General features: G+C 39.0%; 3 protein-coding genes across 4 annotated transcripts in view; 1 reads left to right on the top strand and 2 right to left on the bottom strand.

Moving 5' to 3' along the window:
• Positions 1–1,987, bottom strand: part of otomp (otolith matrix protein) — a 25,094-nt gene extending 23,107 nt beyond the window's left edge. The window contains exon 1 of the mRNA XM_057859054.1: positions 1,502–1,987. The gene's annotated coding sequence lies outside the window, so the exon portion shown is untranslated. The remainder of the gene's footprint in view (positions 1–1,501) is intronic.
• On the top strand, positions 733–18,875 carry acvr1l (activin A receptor, type 1 like). Its single transcript, XM_057859052.1, has 10 exons — positions 733–883; positions 1,600–1,692; positions 1,980–2,231; positions 3,573–3,784; positions 3,881–3,980; positions 5,180–5,326; positions 5,393–5,668; positions 10,271–10,468; positions 13,594–13,724; positions 13,807–18,875. The coding sequence occupies exons 2-10, from the start codon at positions 1,611–1,613 to the stop codon at positions 13,936–13,938; spliced, it is 1,530 nt and encodes a 509-aa protein (XP_057715035.1). The 5' UTR covers positions 733–883; positions 1,600–1,610; the 3' UTR covers positions 13,939–18,875.
• d2hgdh (D-2-hydroxyglutarate dehydrogenase) overlaps positions 3,281–18,875 on the bottom strand; it is a 37,602-nt gene continuing 22,007 nt past the window's right edge. The window contains exon 11 of one of the 2 annotated variants that reach the window (XM_057859050.1): positions 3,281–3,995. The gene's annotated coding sequence lies outside the window, so the exon portion shown is untranslated. Of the gene's footprint in view, positions 3,996–9,291; positions 9,312–18,875 lie in introns of those variants that run through there. The other variant, XM_057859051.1, reaches the window with a different exon arrangement.

The following is an 18,875-nucleotide window of genomic DNA, read 5'->3' as shown; positions in this document are numbered from 1 at the left end:
TACCAAAAAAATGCCACATGGCAAAAACAAATGCCACTTGGCAAAATTCATTTGGCCACATACAAAAAAAAATGCCACATGGCAAAATCCATTTTGCCACATACCAAAAAAATGCCACATGGCAAAATACATTTTGCCACATGGCAAAAAAATGCCACATGGCAAAAATCCAATTTGCCACATACCCAAAAAATGCCACATGGCAAAAATCTATTTTGCCACATACCAAAAAATGCCACATGGCAAAAACAAATGCCACTTGGCAAAATCCATTTTGCCACATACAAAAAAAAAATGCCACATGCCAAAATCCATTTTGCCACATACAAAAAAATGCTATATGGCAAAATACATTTTGTCGTATGGCAAAAAAATGCCACTTGGCAAAAAAAAAAAAAAAAATGCCACATGGCAAAATCCATTTTGCCACAAACCAAAAAATGCCACTTGGCATTATCCATTTTTGCCATATACAAAAAATGCCACATGGCAAAAAAATGCCACATACCAAAATCTATTTTGCCAAATACAAAAAAAATGCTACATGGCAAAACCCATTATGCCACATACAAAAAAATGCCACATGGCAAAATCCATTTTTCCACATACCAAAAAACACTTTTCGTTCTCGGCCTTGCTGCATTATCGTCTCTAGTTGTTAAATAAAGAAAATAAAAAAAGGAACCCGTCGACCCATAATGCATTGGGGCCTTGATATTGTGGTGGAATCACGTGACATCGGACGGAAACGAAAACAAGCTAGAGAGTGGGCTGTGTGCCCGACAAAGGGTTCATTTTGGGACAAAAATGGTATTTCAACTCCAAATAAGGACACCGACGTGACCGACATGATGATGTAGAATCTGTCGTTCGCCTGTGCAAGGTGGGTCAAATCTTACGAGAATTCAGCCCCGGCTGAAGCTTGTTTAGCTCGGCAAGGCTAACGGGAGCGCCGTCGGGCATCTTTTTGCCTCCATTGGCGCCTTTGAGGCGGTAGTATCGGTCAACATTCCTTAATGAAAAAGATGAGAAATACGAAAATAGTGTTGTCATTATAAAACACGGAAATATTACATCACGCGAACTCATTGGTTAGGAATGTCACAAGAAATGAGGAATGTAAACGAAATGGGTATAGCATGATTACAATGCTACCAAGATCATCGTTTTGTGAGTAATAAGAAAGATGTAGTCGGGAAGTTAGGAATAGTCTTGTTCAGTAAGGGTAATAGAAATTCAATAAAGATATGACTTTGTCACCCATTTTGTCATTACAATGGTGGGAGGTAAAGGCTTCTTATTTTCTCATCGATTGTAATAAACAAAATGTTTTCGGAAAGCTTACTCAAGGTTGAATATAAATATGACTATCAATCGATCTATAGTACGTATGAAAGAAGTGTACAAGACAGTCAATACAGTCTGCGCCATCAGAAAAGTGTGGATTCTGTCATTGAACATGGTTTTTCCTTGCTGTTCCACCCACTTTAAATGCAATTACCGTAAGATGTCAGCAACCATCAGCGGGCGTGAATTCAATTATCTTCTTTGCGAGCATCTTCCTGCTGTGTTAACTGTAGCGTTCCCTTTCTGTTCCAGTGCCGTGAACCATGACTGTGAGGAGAGTCCACATCCGCCTACTGGTGCTGCTCCTCTACCTCTGGGCCAGACCCGCGTCAACTGAGAGCTCAGGTACTGGGAGAATTTTGGACTCTTTCAGTGCCTTATTGATGATAGATGTCCAAGCCTGCAGCTCCAGAGCCACATTTTTCTCTTGTCAAACTCATTTTTGTCAATGAAACAAGGAATGCCATGATGAACCTTTCAAGGGACAGTGGTTATTACAGTGGACAAAAGTTGCCTTTTCCTATGGGAATGTTAAGACATTTAACTCTTTATAGGATTGGACGTCTATTGCCCTCAATGATGGCCAATACTCTGGTTGCGCGTGGGTAAATTCTTTGTCTCCCCTCCATCAGAGGGTCAGCTGCTGTGCCTGTGCGACAGTCCCAAGTGCCAGCAGGAGCAGTGTCGCGGCACGCGCTGCTTCTCGTCGGTGCGGGTTGGCTCCAACGGAGTGGTTTTCGAACGTGGCTGCCTGGAGGGTCCCAAGAAGACCCGCCTGCACTGCTCCACGGCGCCCTCCTCCCACCAGGCTATCCGCTGCTGCTCACGCAACCTGTGCAACCGCAACACCACCAGAAGTGCTGTCATGGCCTTGCTGCCTTCAGGTAAGCCAGGGGTCTTAAACACAATTTGTCCGGGCGTTGCTTGAAATAGAGTCTGCGTGAGTGCGGACCACAACCAAAATTACACAAAATAACCCGGGAGACCACCCTGGATCTGGGGGGGGGGGCTCATTTGCTAGGCTGCGGGTGGAGGGATGGGCTGTGTTAGTTAGATGGACTTACAATCTGCCAGCTTGTTGTTTCCTGTCATCTTCCAAAATTACAACTGGGTGACGGCGCTTTAGGTGTTCATTCACGGCCGACGTGCAGCCAGCCAAGCTTTGCATTGAAGAGACAGGACACAACAGTGTACCCCCCTTTATTTTGTTTGAATAAAGTCAATATTTTGGCCACTCTGGTGCGCTTTTTTGGCTTTGTGCCGTTTTCCCCTATTGCATACCGAGTGTCCGCGATCCTCAATTTTCCACGCATATATTTTTTTTAACCCTTCATTAACTGTCGACGGGATGTTGTGCTCGTCGACGCATTTACGTCATGGATGACGTCGACTAGTCGGGACAGCTCTAAAACATATTTACATTATATATAAAGAAAGACTCAAAGGTGTAAAACTCGAGGTCTTGGGGCCAGATCTGACCCATCACGGTATTTTGTGTGGCCCTCAAAAATCACGTGCATCGACTGTCGCTAAAATAAAATTTTGATAATTCGGAAAATTAGTTTTTTAAATGATTAAAAAAGGTGTTTACTGACTCCGTTAATTTTTTTTTTAAATCCTTCCAGGGACAGTTGTGACTAAAGTGGACAGCTATTCAAAAGATGACACTTAAGAGCTTTAACCCTTTATGGGGCAAGCAACTCTTCATTCGCCCTTCCCAGTCAAAAGGGATTGGACGTTTAGCTCCGCCAATGGCAGCCAATGAGTTAAATGAGTAAAGGGTTAAAAAAAAAGAAAATTTAAAACATGATTTGTGTATGAAAAAGTTAAAATACGATAATTTTTTTTTTTTTTTTTTAACATTTATTAAAAGAAAATTGATTAAAAAAGATGGAAGATTTACATTTTCATCCCCATTTTTTTAAGTTAAAGAATTTTAAAAAAAAAATGCTACTAAGAGGCTCAAATAAGAGTTTGGACAATTCTTAAGTCTTTAAACTATTCGACTTTGGCTAACAAATTCACTTTGGCTACCGTTAAGACTGCTGAAAACCAAAATTAGCCTGAGCTATGCTAGCTTGTTCTGTTGTGGGAAAAAAAGGTCTGCAAAAACACAAGATATTAAGTAAGGGGCTGCAAAATACTATAAGATTGAGACCCCTAAGGTACACTAAACAGACAGCGACTCATGGCCGGGGCAACTTTTATCTCCGCTTGTTCCGTAGCTCCGCAGGGTGAGCCGGTTGGTTATGGGGCCGGCAAGCTGGCTCTCCTGGCGCTGGGCCCGGTGGCGGCGCTCGCGTTGCTGTTGGCGGCGGCGGCACTGGCGTGCGGGAGGCTCCGCCGCGGACGCCCGCGCAGGCTTCAGGAGTTCGACACCGAACAGGGCGCCGCGGACGGCCTCGTCAGAGCCAACGTGGGAGACGGCACTTTAGCCGTAAGGATGGAATTAGGGCTGTTAAAAATTCTTTTGATAATCGATTAATCAAATTGACCATCTTTCCAATTAAACGGGTTTGTCTTTGATTTTAAGGACCTGCTGGACCACTCGTGTACTTCAGGAAGTGGCTCAGGCCTTCCTTTCCTGGTTCAGAGGACTGTTGCTAGACAGATTAGTCTAATGGAGTGTGTAGGTAAGTGGGGTCCACCTGTAACAACAATGAAAAAAGCATTTTATTTTAGCAGAAATTGAATTTCAACCAGTTTCATTGGAATGTTCATGTTTTGATGGGAAAACCAAAAATACAGGTTCAAACTAAACTATGACCGCCTACACCCCCGAAACCTACAGGCATCAATAAATTCGCAATTAATCAATGTTATATATCAGCATTGAAGCTTTTTTTTTAATCGAGCTCCGAGAATCGCCTGTATACATTCTTAGAATATATGTACCAAATTTCATTCTGATCCGTCCACGAATAACAGAGGTGTAGCAATTTTTGCTAGTGTCCTCCACAAGAACAACGTAACCTCTGGGGGATCTACAAACAAGTTAACTGTTAAAATTCAACATTTGAAGTACCATATTTTCCACACTTTAAGGCGCATCGGAGTATAAGGCGCACCTCAAATGAAATCTTAAAACTTTTTACATATTTAAGGCACACTGCATTGTAAGGGGCAGTAAGAGTAGTAGTAGTAGTGGTTTGGGCTGTGTTATGCACCCACTAGATGGAGCTGTGCTAACGGGAACGTCATGCTATCATGAACCAATATTGATCCATATATAAGGTGCATTGGATTATAAGGCGCACTGTCGGCTTTTGAGAAAATTGAAGGATTTTAGGTGCGCCTTGTGCGGAAAATACGGTAAATTGGATTTAAGTCGTTTAGACTCAACACTTCGTAGGGCATGCACTAAAATAAAAAAAAATCTGCGTTAGTCTTATTGGGGGATATTTTATGTGGAAATATCCCCAAATCCATTGGGGGTAACCAAGAAATACCCCCAAAAATCAACATCAAGTGACCTAAAAGTGCCCCATGATCAACAGGAAGTTACCTAGAAATGATTAGATAAACAGGAAGTGAAGGAAAATCAACAGTAATTGACCTGAAAATGCAATTTAAACAGAAAGTGACTCGTGAATGCCCAAAACGTAACTGGAAGTGGCCACAAATAACAATTTGCTATAGCGAACTTTCGAATTTGAGTTGTGTCAACTTAAAAATTGTAATCTGCACGACCAAGTTTTCATGTTTCAGTGCCATTGTACGTCCGAACCGTTTGGACTTGGAGGGCTCGATCGCTGTCTGACCCTTTCAGTCCAAACGGATCGAAAGTCAATCGCCACCAATGGCAGTCAATGAGCTAATATTACCATTCAAGGCAAAGGCCGCTACGGCGAGGTGTGGCGTGGCCAGTGGCAGGGCGAGAACGTGGCAGTCAAGATCTTCTCCTCCCGGGATGAAAAGTCCTGGTTCCGAGAGACGGAGATCTACAACACCGTGCTCCTGAGACACGAAAATATTCTCGGTAAGCCTGACCCGTGCTTATTTGAATTTACAGTGGCATGAGCGCCACCTGTTTTCAATGCGGCAGGCTTCATGGCCTCCGACATGACGTCGCGCAACTCCAGCACGCAACTGTGGCTGATCACGCACTACCACGAGAACGGCTCTCTGTACGACTACCTTCAGCGCGTGGCCGTGGAGACGCGCGAGGGCCTGGCCATGGCGGCGTCGGCAGCCAGCGGCCTGGTGCACCTACACGCCGAGATCTTGGGCACAGAGGGGAAACCGGCCATCGCGCACCGCGACTTGAAAAGCAAAAACATCCTGGTGACCAAAGAGCTACGCTGCTGCATCGCCGATTTGGGTGAGCATCAATTATTTGAGTGGTTGATTTTTCTTTAACTTCTTCATGATAATACTTCCGTAATTTCCTGAATATAATGCGCACGTTTTTTTCCCCAAAATCAACTTGTAAAATCATGGTGCGCATTATAAACGGGTACATGGATGGCGACAGATATATATATTAATTAATGGCAATTAATCGCAATTCAAACCATCTCTAAAATATGCCATATTTTTCTGTAAATTATTGTTGGAATGGAAAGATAAGACACACGACGGATATACTGTATACATACAACATACTGTACATAAGTACTGTATTTGTTTATTGTAACAATAAATCCACAAATGCCATTATTAACATTCTTTCTGTTAAAGTGATCCACGGATAGAAAGACTTGTAGTTCTTAAAAGATAATTGTTATAGTTACAAGTTATAGTAATTTTATATTAAAACTAGGGCTGTCAAAATTATCGCGTTAACGCGCGGTAATTAATTTTTTTAATTAATCACGTTAAAATATTTGACGCAATTAAGGCACATGTCCTGCTCAAGACAGTATTCTGCCTTTTGGTAAGCTTTACAGCAAGGCTTTTTGTGCTGTCTAACAGCGAACTCTTGTGGTCACTTTGCGACATGGTTTATTGTTGTCTTGCCAGTTCAATATGGCTTCACGACGTCTCGGGCTGACGCCTACGTTGTAATATGCTTATATGATCCTTGGACAAGATTTGTCCGTAAGTACGGTTGTTGTAAATAATGTACATATTATGTTAGTAAGCGAAATGTTATATTTTTTGTATGAGACGCTTTATGTTTATGTTTAGTGAACCTGTATAACGTGCTAAGCTAACGTTGTTGCTAATGCAATGCTTGTGTACTTTTTTTGTGTAGTTTTACGACGGTCTAAAGAGAACAATGGTTTGAGGCCATTTTATTAATAAATCAGATGAAAAAGGAAGAAGTCTGATTATTAAGGCGTCGTTCACTAGCTGTCTAGCTTTGGAAAAAGTAGACGCTTCGGAGTGAAGACAGCCTAGACAGATTTAAATGACAGTAGAGTGAAATGCCCACTACAGTCCTTATGTACCGTATGTTGAATGTATATATCCATCTTGTGTCTTATCTTTCCATTCCAACAATTTATTTTACAGAATATATAATTTACAGAAAAATATGGCATATTTTATAGATGGTTTGAATTGCGATTAATTACGATTAATTAATTTTTAAGCTGTAATTAACTCGATTAAAAATTTTAATCGTTTGTCAGCCCTAATTAAAACCCCTCTTCATGTTTTTGTTTTAATAAAATTTGTAAAATTTTCAATCAAAAGTAGAGTTAATATAATAAGAATAAAAATAACAATAATAGAGATAGTGACCAGAGTCTTAAGTTTTACGTGTATTTTGCATAGCTATTTTGATATGGAATGCCAGTTCATTTTGCATTGTTGTTTAACTGTGTGTCAGAATAGGGCCTCATTACTATAGACTGAAGTGCTTTTCTTTTTGTGAACATTATTATTTTTTTTTTTTGGAGAGATAGGAATATTATTTTTGTTGTGCTTTCACTAAACAATACTTATGTTTGTTGTGAAGGAGAAGCTTATGCCAATAAACGGCGAGGTCCAAAGAACGCCTGTGTCCACTCGCCTTAACATATATCTGTACATATCTTACCCAAAATGCAACAAGAGACACATAATTGCCACTAAAAGAAAGAAAACTTACCGAAATATGTGTGGAGCATAAATAGCAATTTGGATTGCATTGTGAATACAGCATAAATGTCTCGCAACTACTAATTCTCCCACGTTTAGAAAAAAATAACATGAGTATGGAACGGCGCTGCCCCCAAGCGGCCGGTGGCATTCTCGTCACTCTTAATGTCCATAAACGGCCTCATTGTAATCTGTTTGAGGCAATGTGCGAGCGGGTAATTTAGTGCATGCGTTAATTGCGTCAAATATTTTAACTTGATTAATTAAAAAAATTAATTAACGCCCGTTAACGTGATAATTTTGACAGCCCTCTAATATATATATATATATATATATATATATAAACCGATTATTTGTTTTTTATTGACACGGCCACGTTGTGTTGAAGAAACGTGTGCAGCGATCAGTTGCCGACCATTACGGTAGGTGACGTCACCATTTTGTTTCGGTAATAATTCACTCTGATCGGCCGAATGATTTCATCTGTGTTAAATTCTGCTTTTTCCACTTTTCATAAAGCACAGAATGTAGTTTCTTGAACTCATTTGATTCAACGTTTATTGCAGCTCCGCAACTCGGACATAACAAACGTAACAACACAGACTTCCTGTATCCGTCAATTATATCTGTCCCCCGGGAAACTCAAACCCAAATAACAATAGTTCCTATTGTTACTGTCGTGTCGACAGCGATGAGCTCTCTCGGATTTCAGACTTACGTTCTCACTTTCATTTTACCGTATCAACACATGGAGGAAACATTTATTCATCATGATGAAACAAGCAAGTTATACAGCAGCCTTTAAAAGAAAAGTCACATCTGTTTTGTTTTCTCCTGCATTCTGGTAAGTTCAAGAAGTTATCAAATCATATTATTCACGTACAAATTGTCAGTTTACGGTAATGTTTTGAACTACTAATGTGCTACGCTTGTGCTGTGTTTCACCAGGCAGTAAAATGACATTTCTGTATCTGTACACGAGCTGTTTTCTTGTATTCTTCTATTTATTGGTGGTAAAATTTGTCAGGGACGCGGGCAGGCAGGCAGGTTGTGTGGACCCAATTGCAGGGAAACAAAAGCGGCAAGGCAGGTGAACTCAAAAAAACGTTTAATGATATCTAACAAAAACACAAAGTACAACTGAAAGCACTGAGGATCAAAAGGGCAAGATTCAAACAAAACTTACTTAAATCGGAGGGACTGATACACGAGGGCTTGGACAGGGCTTGACTCAGATACCGACACAGACGAGCACAAGGGCATTGACAATGACGCAACAAGGACTGAAAAGAAACTGGGAGCTTATATACACACGTAGACAAAGGGTAATGAGACAACGAGGAACAGCTGGGTAACACACTAGGATGCAGATTGCAGGACACTGGGAGAAGGCACAACAGGTGAAATCAATGGGCAATCACGGGGACACACAAGGAGGAAACCAACACAAAACCTGACAAAATTACGGTGCGCGTTATACACGGGTACAAGAATTTCCCGTAGATTTTACAAGTAAATTTGGGGTGCGCGTTATACACGGGTGCACCTTATACTCGGGAAATTATGGTAATTAAAACTAAAAAAAAAAAAAAAAGGTAATAACGGTTTTTCCGTTCTTTAAAAAATACATATTACAAAAAAATCTTTTGTGCTAAATTTTTTAATTTAAAATAAAAAAGGGGGGGAATATTGTTTGAACATTGTAAAATTACAACTAAAAGTTTTAAAAAAATATTCTTCCATTTGTTTATTTGTAATTTTAAAAAGTATGGAACTATTGTTTACATTTTCTGTATGTTATGTCTGTTGGCTTTCGGCGAGGCCCGTAGGGTGGTGGGACGAGCAAGGTGAAGGCCCAGGCAGGATGCTTTCCTGATCCGGTCCTGTAGCAGGTTGCAGGTCACAGAAAAAGGGCAGTAGCACAGACGAGGAGCAGGCTAGAGGCAAAAATCCACAAAGTCAAAAAGTATCGAAATCCGGGAAGACAGTAACTAGAAATGCTCGTATGTTGCAGTGAGGGCTAACAAACTCGCAATGGAGCAGAGGGCTGTGGGTGTTTATGTAGGAAAGCTGTGGTAATGACCAGGTGTGCAGGACAGGTGTGTGGAATTAGTGCTGATGACTGGGAGGGGGGGAAAAAAGGAAAAGGCATAAAGCATGTGGGGCTCTAGCGTTAAAATGTTTTTTTTGTTTGTTTGTTTTAAGTAAGGGAAAAAAACTATTTTTCTTTAAATTATAAAGGGAATACTGTTTTTGCTTTGACATATTTAAATTAAAACCAAAAAGGTATCAAACCTTAATAATAATAGAGGTGGGAATCTTTGGGCACCTAATGATTCGATTACGCTTCAGAGGCTACGATTCGATTATAAATCGATTATTGATGCAACCCCCACACCCCACAGCTATTAGCTGCTTTTAATGTTTTGTACATTAGTTACAAAAATTGTACAAAAAGCCTCTCAGGGTTAAATAAACGACTATTTCAGTATCAGGTTACTTTTAAGTCCCCATTCTGTGTCAGCAGCTTTAAACTACATTCAATTAATTTGATGTTGTGAATCAACCGTTAAAGTTGTTAAAATTGCTCCCGTTATTCCATAATTTCCCTTCCGTCTACTTCCGACATGTGAAAGTTTTAAAACTGTTTCATCATTTAAAGATACATTCAAGTCAAGATTTTGCCCATTTAGGAGTATTTTAGATAAAAATTTAATTAGGTTCGCTCAGAAGGTTTGCTACAACAGAGACTTCCTGAGAAGTCTACTGCTTTAAAATGACGGCTGTTTACTAACGCCAGCAAGTCTGTCATTTCGCATCAACTCTAATCATGAGTTACGGATCGACTATCAAAAGAATGTCATTGACAGCCCTACATCTTTTGCGGATGTTTCAGGTCTGGCCGTCACACACTCACAGGCGGACAACCTGTTGGACGTGGGCAACAATCCCAAAGTGGGCACCAAGCGTTACATGGCCCCCGAGGTCTTGGATGAAAGCATCCAGACGGAGTGCTTCGACGCTTTCAAGCGGGTGGACATCTGGGCCTTCGGAATGGTTCTTTGGGAGATCGCCAGACGCACATACAGCAACGGTGAAAACAACTATTTTTCATCACAGTAGTGCTGGGTCATACGGGAAAAAATTAATGATGTCCCGATTCGATTGCGTGATCGGAAATCGGGCCATTTTTCAGAGGATCGGAATCAGGTGAAAAGGATCGGGTTTTGTATTATAAAACTATATAGCGGAAAACACAGACAAGACTGAAAAAGCCGTTTCTGCTCTTGCACTCCTCTTTAAAAGAAACTACTGTATTCTAAGCCAAAACAATTGTTGTGTTTGACAGAACAATATGTCTATAGACCCTACTCACCTACGTCACAAAATGACGTGTCGCTGTATCCGGCCGCCATATTGTCCGGCATTTTTTAGCCCTATTCTCAATTGTTTCAATTAGTCGTGCAATTTATGGAGCAATTCATGGAAGCCCCGGTGTTATCTGACGCTGTAAACTCATTGGATGTGTTGCATAAAAGGCGTTATGTGGAAAAGCTTCAGTTTATCCATTCGCCAGATCCATATTTGATGCTCAAATCGATGTTTTTCGACCCGCTGTCTTCGCCGTCTCTGCCTGACATCTGCTACCCTGATATTTACAACTATCTTGTCCACACAAAATCAGCCTATTCTCACGAAAGTTTGAAAAAACTTTAAGAGCTTGGAGGCTTATAAATACTTCGTTGCTGGTTGGGTGAAACAGGTCCTCGTACACGAAAATTCGGCAGGAATCTATCTTGTGCTCGGGAAAGTGAGTTACGAAATTTTCAATTCAAAATCTTTTGTTCTTGCTAACATCCACTGTCAAGTCTAATGTATTTCATGTCATTTGTCAACTGAGCTAGGGCTTTTAATGTTTATATGGTTTAGCGATAGCACTCTCACTACATACATATATAATATGTAATAAATATGAAGTGCGATAGCACTACTCCAGATTGTCCCTAGTTGAATTTATTTTTTGGCTTTTGACCTCAATAGTGAAATTGTAAATTAATTGTATGACAACTGTCTTATTATCCCCTTATAATTATATATTTTCAGGTACTTCATTCACAACGTCTGAGTGTATGTTGTCGGCGATTAGCCTAGCAATGATCTTAATTGTGGTTGTCAGCCCAAAACCCTCTAAATTTATATTAAATGCATCTTACCAGATATAAAAAGACTACTACATAATCTGTGGTAATCGTTTGGAGCCCAGTTTTCTCGTAGAATTGCAGCAGCCCATCTCGCTCTCCTCTCCGGGTCTCTCGGAATCCGGTAGAACTTCAAGTCTCTCCGTCTATCTTCTCTGTTATTGCAACCGACCGCCACACACGCCTTCACCATTTTGATTATTAATGTTAACGAGCAGAAAAACACGCCATAATAGGAGGAATTTACGTAGCGGTAATGCATCAACAGTGACGAGTTGACGGACAATATGGCGCGGGGGCGTGGTTGTGACGTCATGTGAGTAGGGTCTATATGCTGCCATAGCAGATTCATGGTGCATTAAGTCCCCAAACTATTTTTAATATGTCCATCTTACCCAGGAAACCCCCGTTTACAGACATCGCGCAACCACTCTTGTTTCAACCCAGCCATAAAATGGTAATTAATTATATTTATTATTTAAAATGTCATTTTAAGCTTAGAACCATTAATTGATGTCTAATATTAAAAAAAAAAAAAAAAAAAAAAAACTATGGTGGGAAACACTCAGGTGACTTGAAGTTCCGCTCTTCGACCCCCAATTTGGCCAACTTTAAAAATTGTCCGATATGCATGTGTAAAGCTTAATATTAGGGCTGTCAAAATTATCGCGTTAACGCGTGGTAATTAATTTTTTTCATTAATCACGTTAAAATATTTGACGCAATTAACGCACATGTCCTGCTCAGAAAGTATTCTACCTTTTGGTAAGTTTTACAGCAAGGCTTTTTGTGCTGTCCAACAGCGAACTCTTGTAGTCGCTTTGCGACATGGTTTATTGTTTTCTTGCCAGTTCATTATGGCTGCACGACGTCTCGGGCTGATAATATTGTGCTTATATGATCCTTGGACAAGATTTGTCCGTAAGTATGGTTGTTGTAAAGAATGTACATATTATGTTAGTAAGCGAAATGTTATATTTTTTGTATGAGACGCTTTTTGTTTATGTTTAGTGAACCTGTATAGCGTGCTAAGCTAATGTTGTTACTAATGCAATGCTTGTGTACTTTTTTTGTGTAGTTTTACGACGGTCTAAAGAGGACAATGGTTTGAGGCCATTTTATTAATAAATCAGATGAAAAAGGAAGAAGTCTAATTATTAAGGCGTCGTTCACTAGCTGTCTAGCTTTGGAAAAAGTAGACGCTTCGGAGTGAGGACAGCATAGACAGATTTAAATGACAGTAGAGTGAAATGCCCACTACAGTCCTTATGTACCGTATGTTGAATGCATATATATCCATCTTGTGTCTTATCTTTCCATTCCAACAATTTTACAGAATATATATATAATTTACAGAAAATTATGGCATATTTTATAGATAGTTTGAATTGCGATTAACTGCGATTAATTACGATTAAATAATTTTTAAGCTATAATTAACTTGATTAAAAATTTTAATCCTTTGACAGCCCTACTTAATATCTAAATTTTCTGGGCAAAGAACAATTTTGAACAGGAGGGCTTTTTTTTTTTTTTTTTTTTTTAAATGTTTTTTAAACATTTAAAATCTCTACTTAAAACTTAACTAGAACTTAAAAATAGCTTGACACAAATGGAAATTCAATTGAAACACGTGAGAATACTCGTAGCTTTCAAGTGATGTGTCTTATCAAGCGTGATTACAGTTTTAGGTAAGAATTTTTTTTTTATAAGATCTAGAAGTTTTTTGAGTGAGAGCAGTGAATTTTTTTTTCTAGTCACATCTGAGATGCAATTGTTGGCCGTTTTCAACAATCTACATCAAAAATTGATCAATTGACATTGATTGACTGAAAATGGTTCAATATTGGATTAAATGTCTTTTATTCTGATGTATATTATAATTGCTCTTTACCTTAGAAAAAATGTTTTATCCGATTAATCGATAGAATTTTCAGTCGATTACTCGATTACTAAAATATTTGATAGCTGCAGCCCTAATCGTCATACCACTCGGCTCTAAATTCTTTGTTCCCCACAGGTATCGTAGAAGAATACAAGCCCCCATTCTACGACCAGGTGCCAAACGACCCCAGTTTCGAGGACATGAGAAAGGTGGTGTGCGTAGAGCAGCAGAGACCCTTCGTTCCCAATCGCTGGTTCTCGGATCCGGTACGTATTCACTGAGCACTGCGCATGAAATCGAGAGAAAAAAGGATAGACGTCAATTTTTATTTTTTTTTTTTCGGTTTAGACTCTGTCAGCTTTGGTGAAGCTGATGAAGGAGTGCTGGTATCAGAACCCTTCCGCTAGGCTGACAGCGCTGCGCATCAAGAAGACGCTGGATAAGATTCACAGCTCACTGGACAAGGTGAAGGACTCGTGAGCAAAGGGGAGCTCGTGATGTCTTCCTTTTTAATCCTGTGGTGGCCTTCCAAAGACTTTTAGTACCGACCCGCAAGAAGGAGCGTGGGAATTGCCGCCACTTCAGCTGCGGCTGCAGACAATCGACAATGAATTCGTCCAATACTCCACCCCCTCGGAAAAAAAGGGGAAAGAAAATACGAAGATTTGCAAGAGGAACACAGAAAGGTTTCACATGAATGAGCATACCAAATTTTTCGGACTACAGGTCGCACATGTCTAAAATGACAAAAAAATAGCATAAAAAGAACTCTCACTGGAGTATACTGTAATTCACAATTTTTGAGGTAAATTATATTACATGAGAGACCAAGAATGAAAAAGCTGCTTTCAGGCATAACATACTAGAATTTTCGATCATTGTCAGCCCCCTCATTAAATTGGATTGGACGTCTATCTCCGTCAATGGCAGTGAAATATTATCAGTCAATACCAGCCTTAACAGTTAAAGCGACACTAACTTTTCAATCTTTATGAAACATTTTCATACCATTTGTGGTAGGCCTGAACGATATTGGAAAAAACTATTGTTGCAATTTTTTTGAGGTTTGCAATATATTGCGATATTATATTGCGATATTATATTTTTTTTAAAAATCTTTTTTAAAGAAATTTTCACTAGATGACTTGAATAGCTGTTTGGAAATACTTTACTTGACACACCGTGACCACAGTGTATTCATATAATACCGTTTCATTTGTGAATGATGAAGATTGCTTTATGAAGGGATCCAGGAAGCCATGTCTGCACAAAATAGATCATTTATTGAACACAATATTTTACACTTCAACAGCAGCAAATACATTAAATGATAAATAAAAGAGCAGGTGCATTAGTCCCCTAAGTTTTTGACAAAATATAACAATAAATAAAAACTTCTGTAAAATAACAACAAAGTTGTAAACATATTTGAACAAAAATATTAAATATGACAAATAAAAGAGTTGTTCACAAACTATAACAATAAATAAAAACCTCAGTAAAACAACAAAGTTGTCAACATATTTGAACTTAAATATTAAATCTGACCAATAAAAGTGCAAGTGCATTAGTCCCCTGAGCTGTTTACACAAAATATTACAATATAAAACTGCAAAACGGCAACAAAGTTGTAAAAATATTTAAACAAAAATATTAAGTGTCAAAACTTTATGTGCAGCAGTACTATATATAGTTATTTGAAAAATACGATTTACAATAAATTTAAATATAAAAGAAACAGAAACTCAATTGAACTTGTAAATAATTGACCTGAATAACTGCAAATAACTGATGAATAACAGAACCAAATTTCCTGCCTTCCTGATAGCTGTCACATGAATAAAAAGAAGAAAAGACATTCCTCCAGCTGTGTTATGTATTTGTCTGCATATCGTCCACCTTCCTTGCTCAGCAATTCTCAACTGGGTCTCATAGGTTTTTGGCCAAGACTACTAGTTTATCCACTATTGCAGGCTTGAGACAAGAACGTTGGCACGTAACAATGTTCCCACCTGTACTAAAAAGCCTCTGATGGGAAGGTCTTAGCAGGAATGCATAGATACCTGCGTTTTAAATGGTCCCACATGTTCGACAGATTACTTCTTGTTGATGCAACCATGGCGAGGCATTGTCGACAGGGCTGTTTTTTGTCCCTTATAGTCCTTTTTCTTGCCAAAATACTTCAAAAACTCCTTTTGGAGACGGTCTTGCCTCGTTTCCTTGCTTCAACGTGTTGCTTTCTTGCTTTCACTTTGAGAATGGCCCCTCCTCCCTCCGCTCTGCTGTTCGGCCCCTCCTCCCTCCACTCTGCTGCCGCGGGGGGAGGGGGAGGAGCCGATGACTTGCTGGAGGGAAAGAGAAGCTGTGCGCTCTCCTTCCCTCTCCTTCCTCAAAACAAACGTTTGTGGATTAAAAAAAATGAAATGAAAAAACTATCGCACGTCCTTGCGATGGGACTATTGCGCATGCGCACATCGCGATGGCGATGTTTAAACGATATATCATTCAGGCCTAATTTGTGGTAATGTCGAATGACACCTCTTTTAAATTTTGAAGGGATCTGTATCGCTTTCACCGGCACTAATTTAACTTTGAGGAGGGTGGCAGGAACGCTGCACCACCAAAAAAAAAAAACTACAAATGTGCCGACTGCTTTATGGCATATGTTACTTCCCCCTTTCCCCATTCATTATGAAGACGGAAGTCAACAAGAGAGACAAAAAGTTTTGTCTGAGGAGGGGAAAAAGAGGATAAAAGGACACTCAAGAATAAACATTGGCTGGCTTTCACTCACTGGCGTGACCCCTCACCGAATTTACCAGCGCTGACGAGTTCAGGTAGGGAGTGATTAGCCACACGGTTGCTAACAGTCATATGCTGTTGTTCAGCCAAAACTGGATGAATTACCTCATTATTAGTCATCCTTGACACAGCCACTGGAAACGGAAATGTCATTTAATCCATCTGCAGGCGACTGGTAGAAGAAGATTTTATGACAGTGCACGCTGGTCCTCTTGGGAAATGCAGTCTTCCTTAAGGCAAAACACTACCGCTTTTGTCCACCGGCGTCGCTAAAATTTACCAAAACTGAAAAGTTGCCAAGTTACCATTATCTATTTTTAAATTAAGTACATTTCTGACAAACAATTTTTTAAAAGATTGAATATACTAACTTATTTCTTAAAATAAGTCTGTTGAGCTTATTTCTAGTAGATTTACACTTTCAAACAAAGGTAAGGTGACCATATTTTGATTTCCAAAAAAGAGGCCCAGCCTCGAAATACTTGAATTTTTCTTGAAGTTCACTCAAAGATGCTAATATCACTTTAATATATTTAAAGTGTGCCTCCTTCATCTGGATAGCAAAATTCATATCTATGTAATGCCATGGTAAATGGTGTTATATATATAGCAGGGGTCCCCAAACTATGGCCCGCCTCCACATTTGGTGGCCCCTGAACAATTTTTTTAAATTTATTTTTTTTCAATAGTGTTATTTATTTCCTGGCTTTTTTCTGTGAAGAACCTAGAGAGGGTTATTTGGTTATTATCTATTTAATTAATAGTGTTATTTATTATATTATATTTCGGGCTGTCAAACGATTAAAATTTTTAATCAAATTAAAAATTAAGTAATCATAATCACAATTTAAACTGTCTATAAAATATGCCATATTTTTCTGTAAATTATTGTTGGAATGGAAAGATAAGACACAAAACGGATATATGCATTCAATATACTGTACATAAGTACTGTACTGTATTTGTTATAACAATAAATCAAGATGGCATTCAACATTATTAACATTCTGTTAGAGCGATCATGGATGTTGAAGTTCTTAAAAGATAAATGTAAGTACAAGTTATAGAAATGTTATAATCAAACCTCTCTTAATGTTTTTGTTTTAATAAAATGTGTAAAATTTTCAAACAAAAAAAAAAACTAGTAGCTCGCCATTGTTGATGTCAATAATTACAATAATAATTATGCTCATGGTGCTGAAACCCATAAAATCAGTCGCACCCAAGTGCCAGCAGAGGGTGACAAAACACCAAAAAACACAAGTAACAAATGGACATGACACTGTGCTGTCATTTTAATCTGTTTGAGCGGGCCATGTGCGTTAAATGCGTTAAATATTTTAACCTGATTAATTTAAAAAATTAATTACCGCCCGTTAACGCGATAATTTTGACAGCCCTATATATTATTTTTACTTTATTTACTTTTGTTCCGTGAAGAATTCAGAAAGGGTTATTTGATTGTGGCTTTCTGAAAAACAATAATTTTTTACATTTAGGCACTCCTGCAATCGTCACACTTTTTCTGTTAAAAACGGCCCCTCATCAGAGAAGGACCTCACAGGAAAAAGTTTGGGGACCCCGCCATATAGCATATATAACATACTATATGGAAATAATTTTTACTCAACAGGTTACTCAACAGGCTTTATTCTTCCGAACAAATCATTAAACAATAAAAAACCACCCAAAAAAACCTGAATTAAATAATGATTAAAAAAATAATATAATGCAGACCCATGGAAATGTAGTCCAGTAAATACACACACACAGTAGGCCAACTGAACATTTTTTATAAATTACAACAGCATAAACGTCTCTTAGAACTACTCCTTATTGTAGTCTGTTACTACCTGATCTCATGCCAAACTGTCAACCCAGAAGATGGCGGTAATGCTCATGATACAAGGGGTAAACTGCCAACAAAAAACAAGAACTACTTCTTCTCCCCCTACTAGTAGGAGCCATGTCAACGCAGGCAGGTGCTGCCCCCCAGCAGCCGGAGGGATTCTCTTCAAATTGGTCCCGTGAAAAATCATGAAAACCGGACATTTTCATGAATTTATAAAAACCCGACCGGACGCTACGGAGAGGACGTGAAAAGTGGACTCGTCAGGGCAAAAGAGGACGTTTGGTCACCCTAAACAAAGCATTAACTGTAGTTTTAAGGAGCTGTATTTTTGCAGTATGGAAAAGCACTGTTTTGGTGACTAGCTCCATCTGGTGTTAAAGCTGAGAAGTGCAACAATATTGGCTGTACTCGAGCTTCTTGTGCAGGCTATACTCAATGATATTTCCATCATTTGCTTCGGGCCGCATACGTCCAATTCATTTTGAATGAGAGGGGTTGACAGCTATCACTGTCACTGACAGACAAGAAGGCAGTACAGTTTACTAAACTGAGCGTGTCACTCAAAGTCAACTAAATGGAGGGGGTTACACAACACAAGTTGTTTTTTTTAATTGATGCCGTGAAGTTGCCTCTAGATGTACAGTTACAGGTGAATGTTTTGTTTGAAACTAAAGAAAAGCAGCTTTTTGTCTTTTTTTTTTTATTATATATATATGTACAATAATAAACAATTACTACACTCAGGAAATGTCATTTGTCTGCA

Source organism: Corythoichthys intestinalis, chromosome 15 (assembly GCF_030265065.1).
Source record: "Corythoichthys intestinalis isolate RoL2023-P3 chromosome 15, ASM3026506v1, whole genome shotgun sequence".
Lineage (NCBI taxonomy): Eukaryota > Metazoa > Chordata > Actinopteri > Syngnathiformes > Syngnathidae > Corythoichthys > Corythoichthys intestinalis.
The sequence above is the reverse complement of the archived record's forward strand: the minus strand, read 5'-3'. Positions and strand labels throughout refer to the sequence as shown.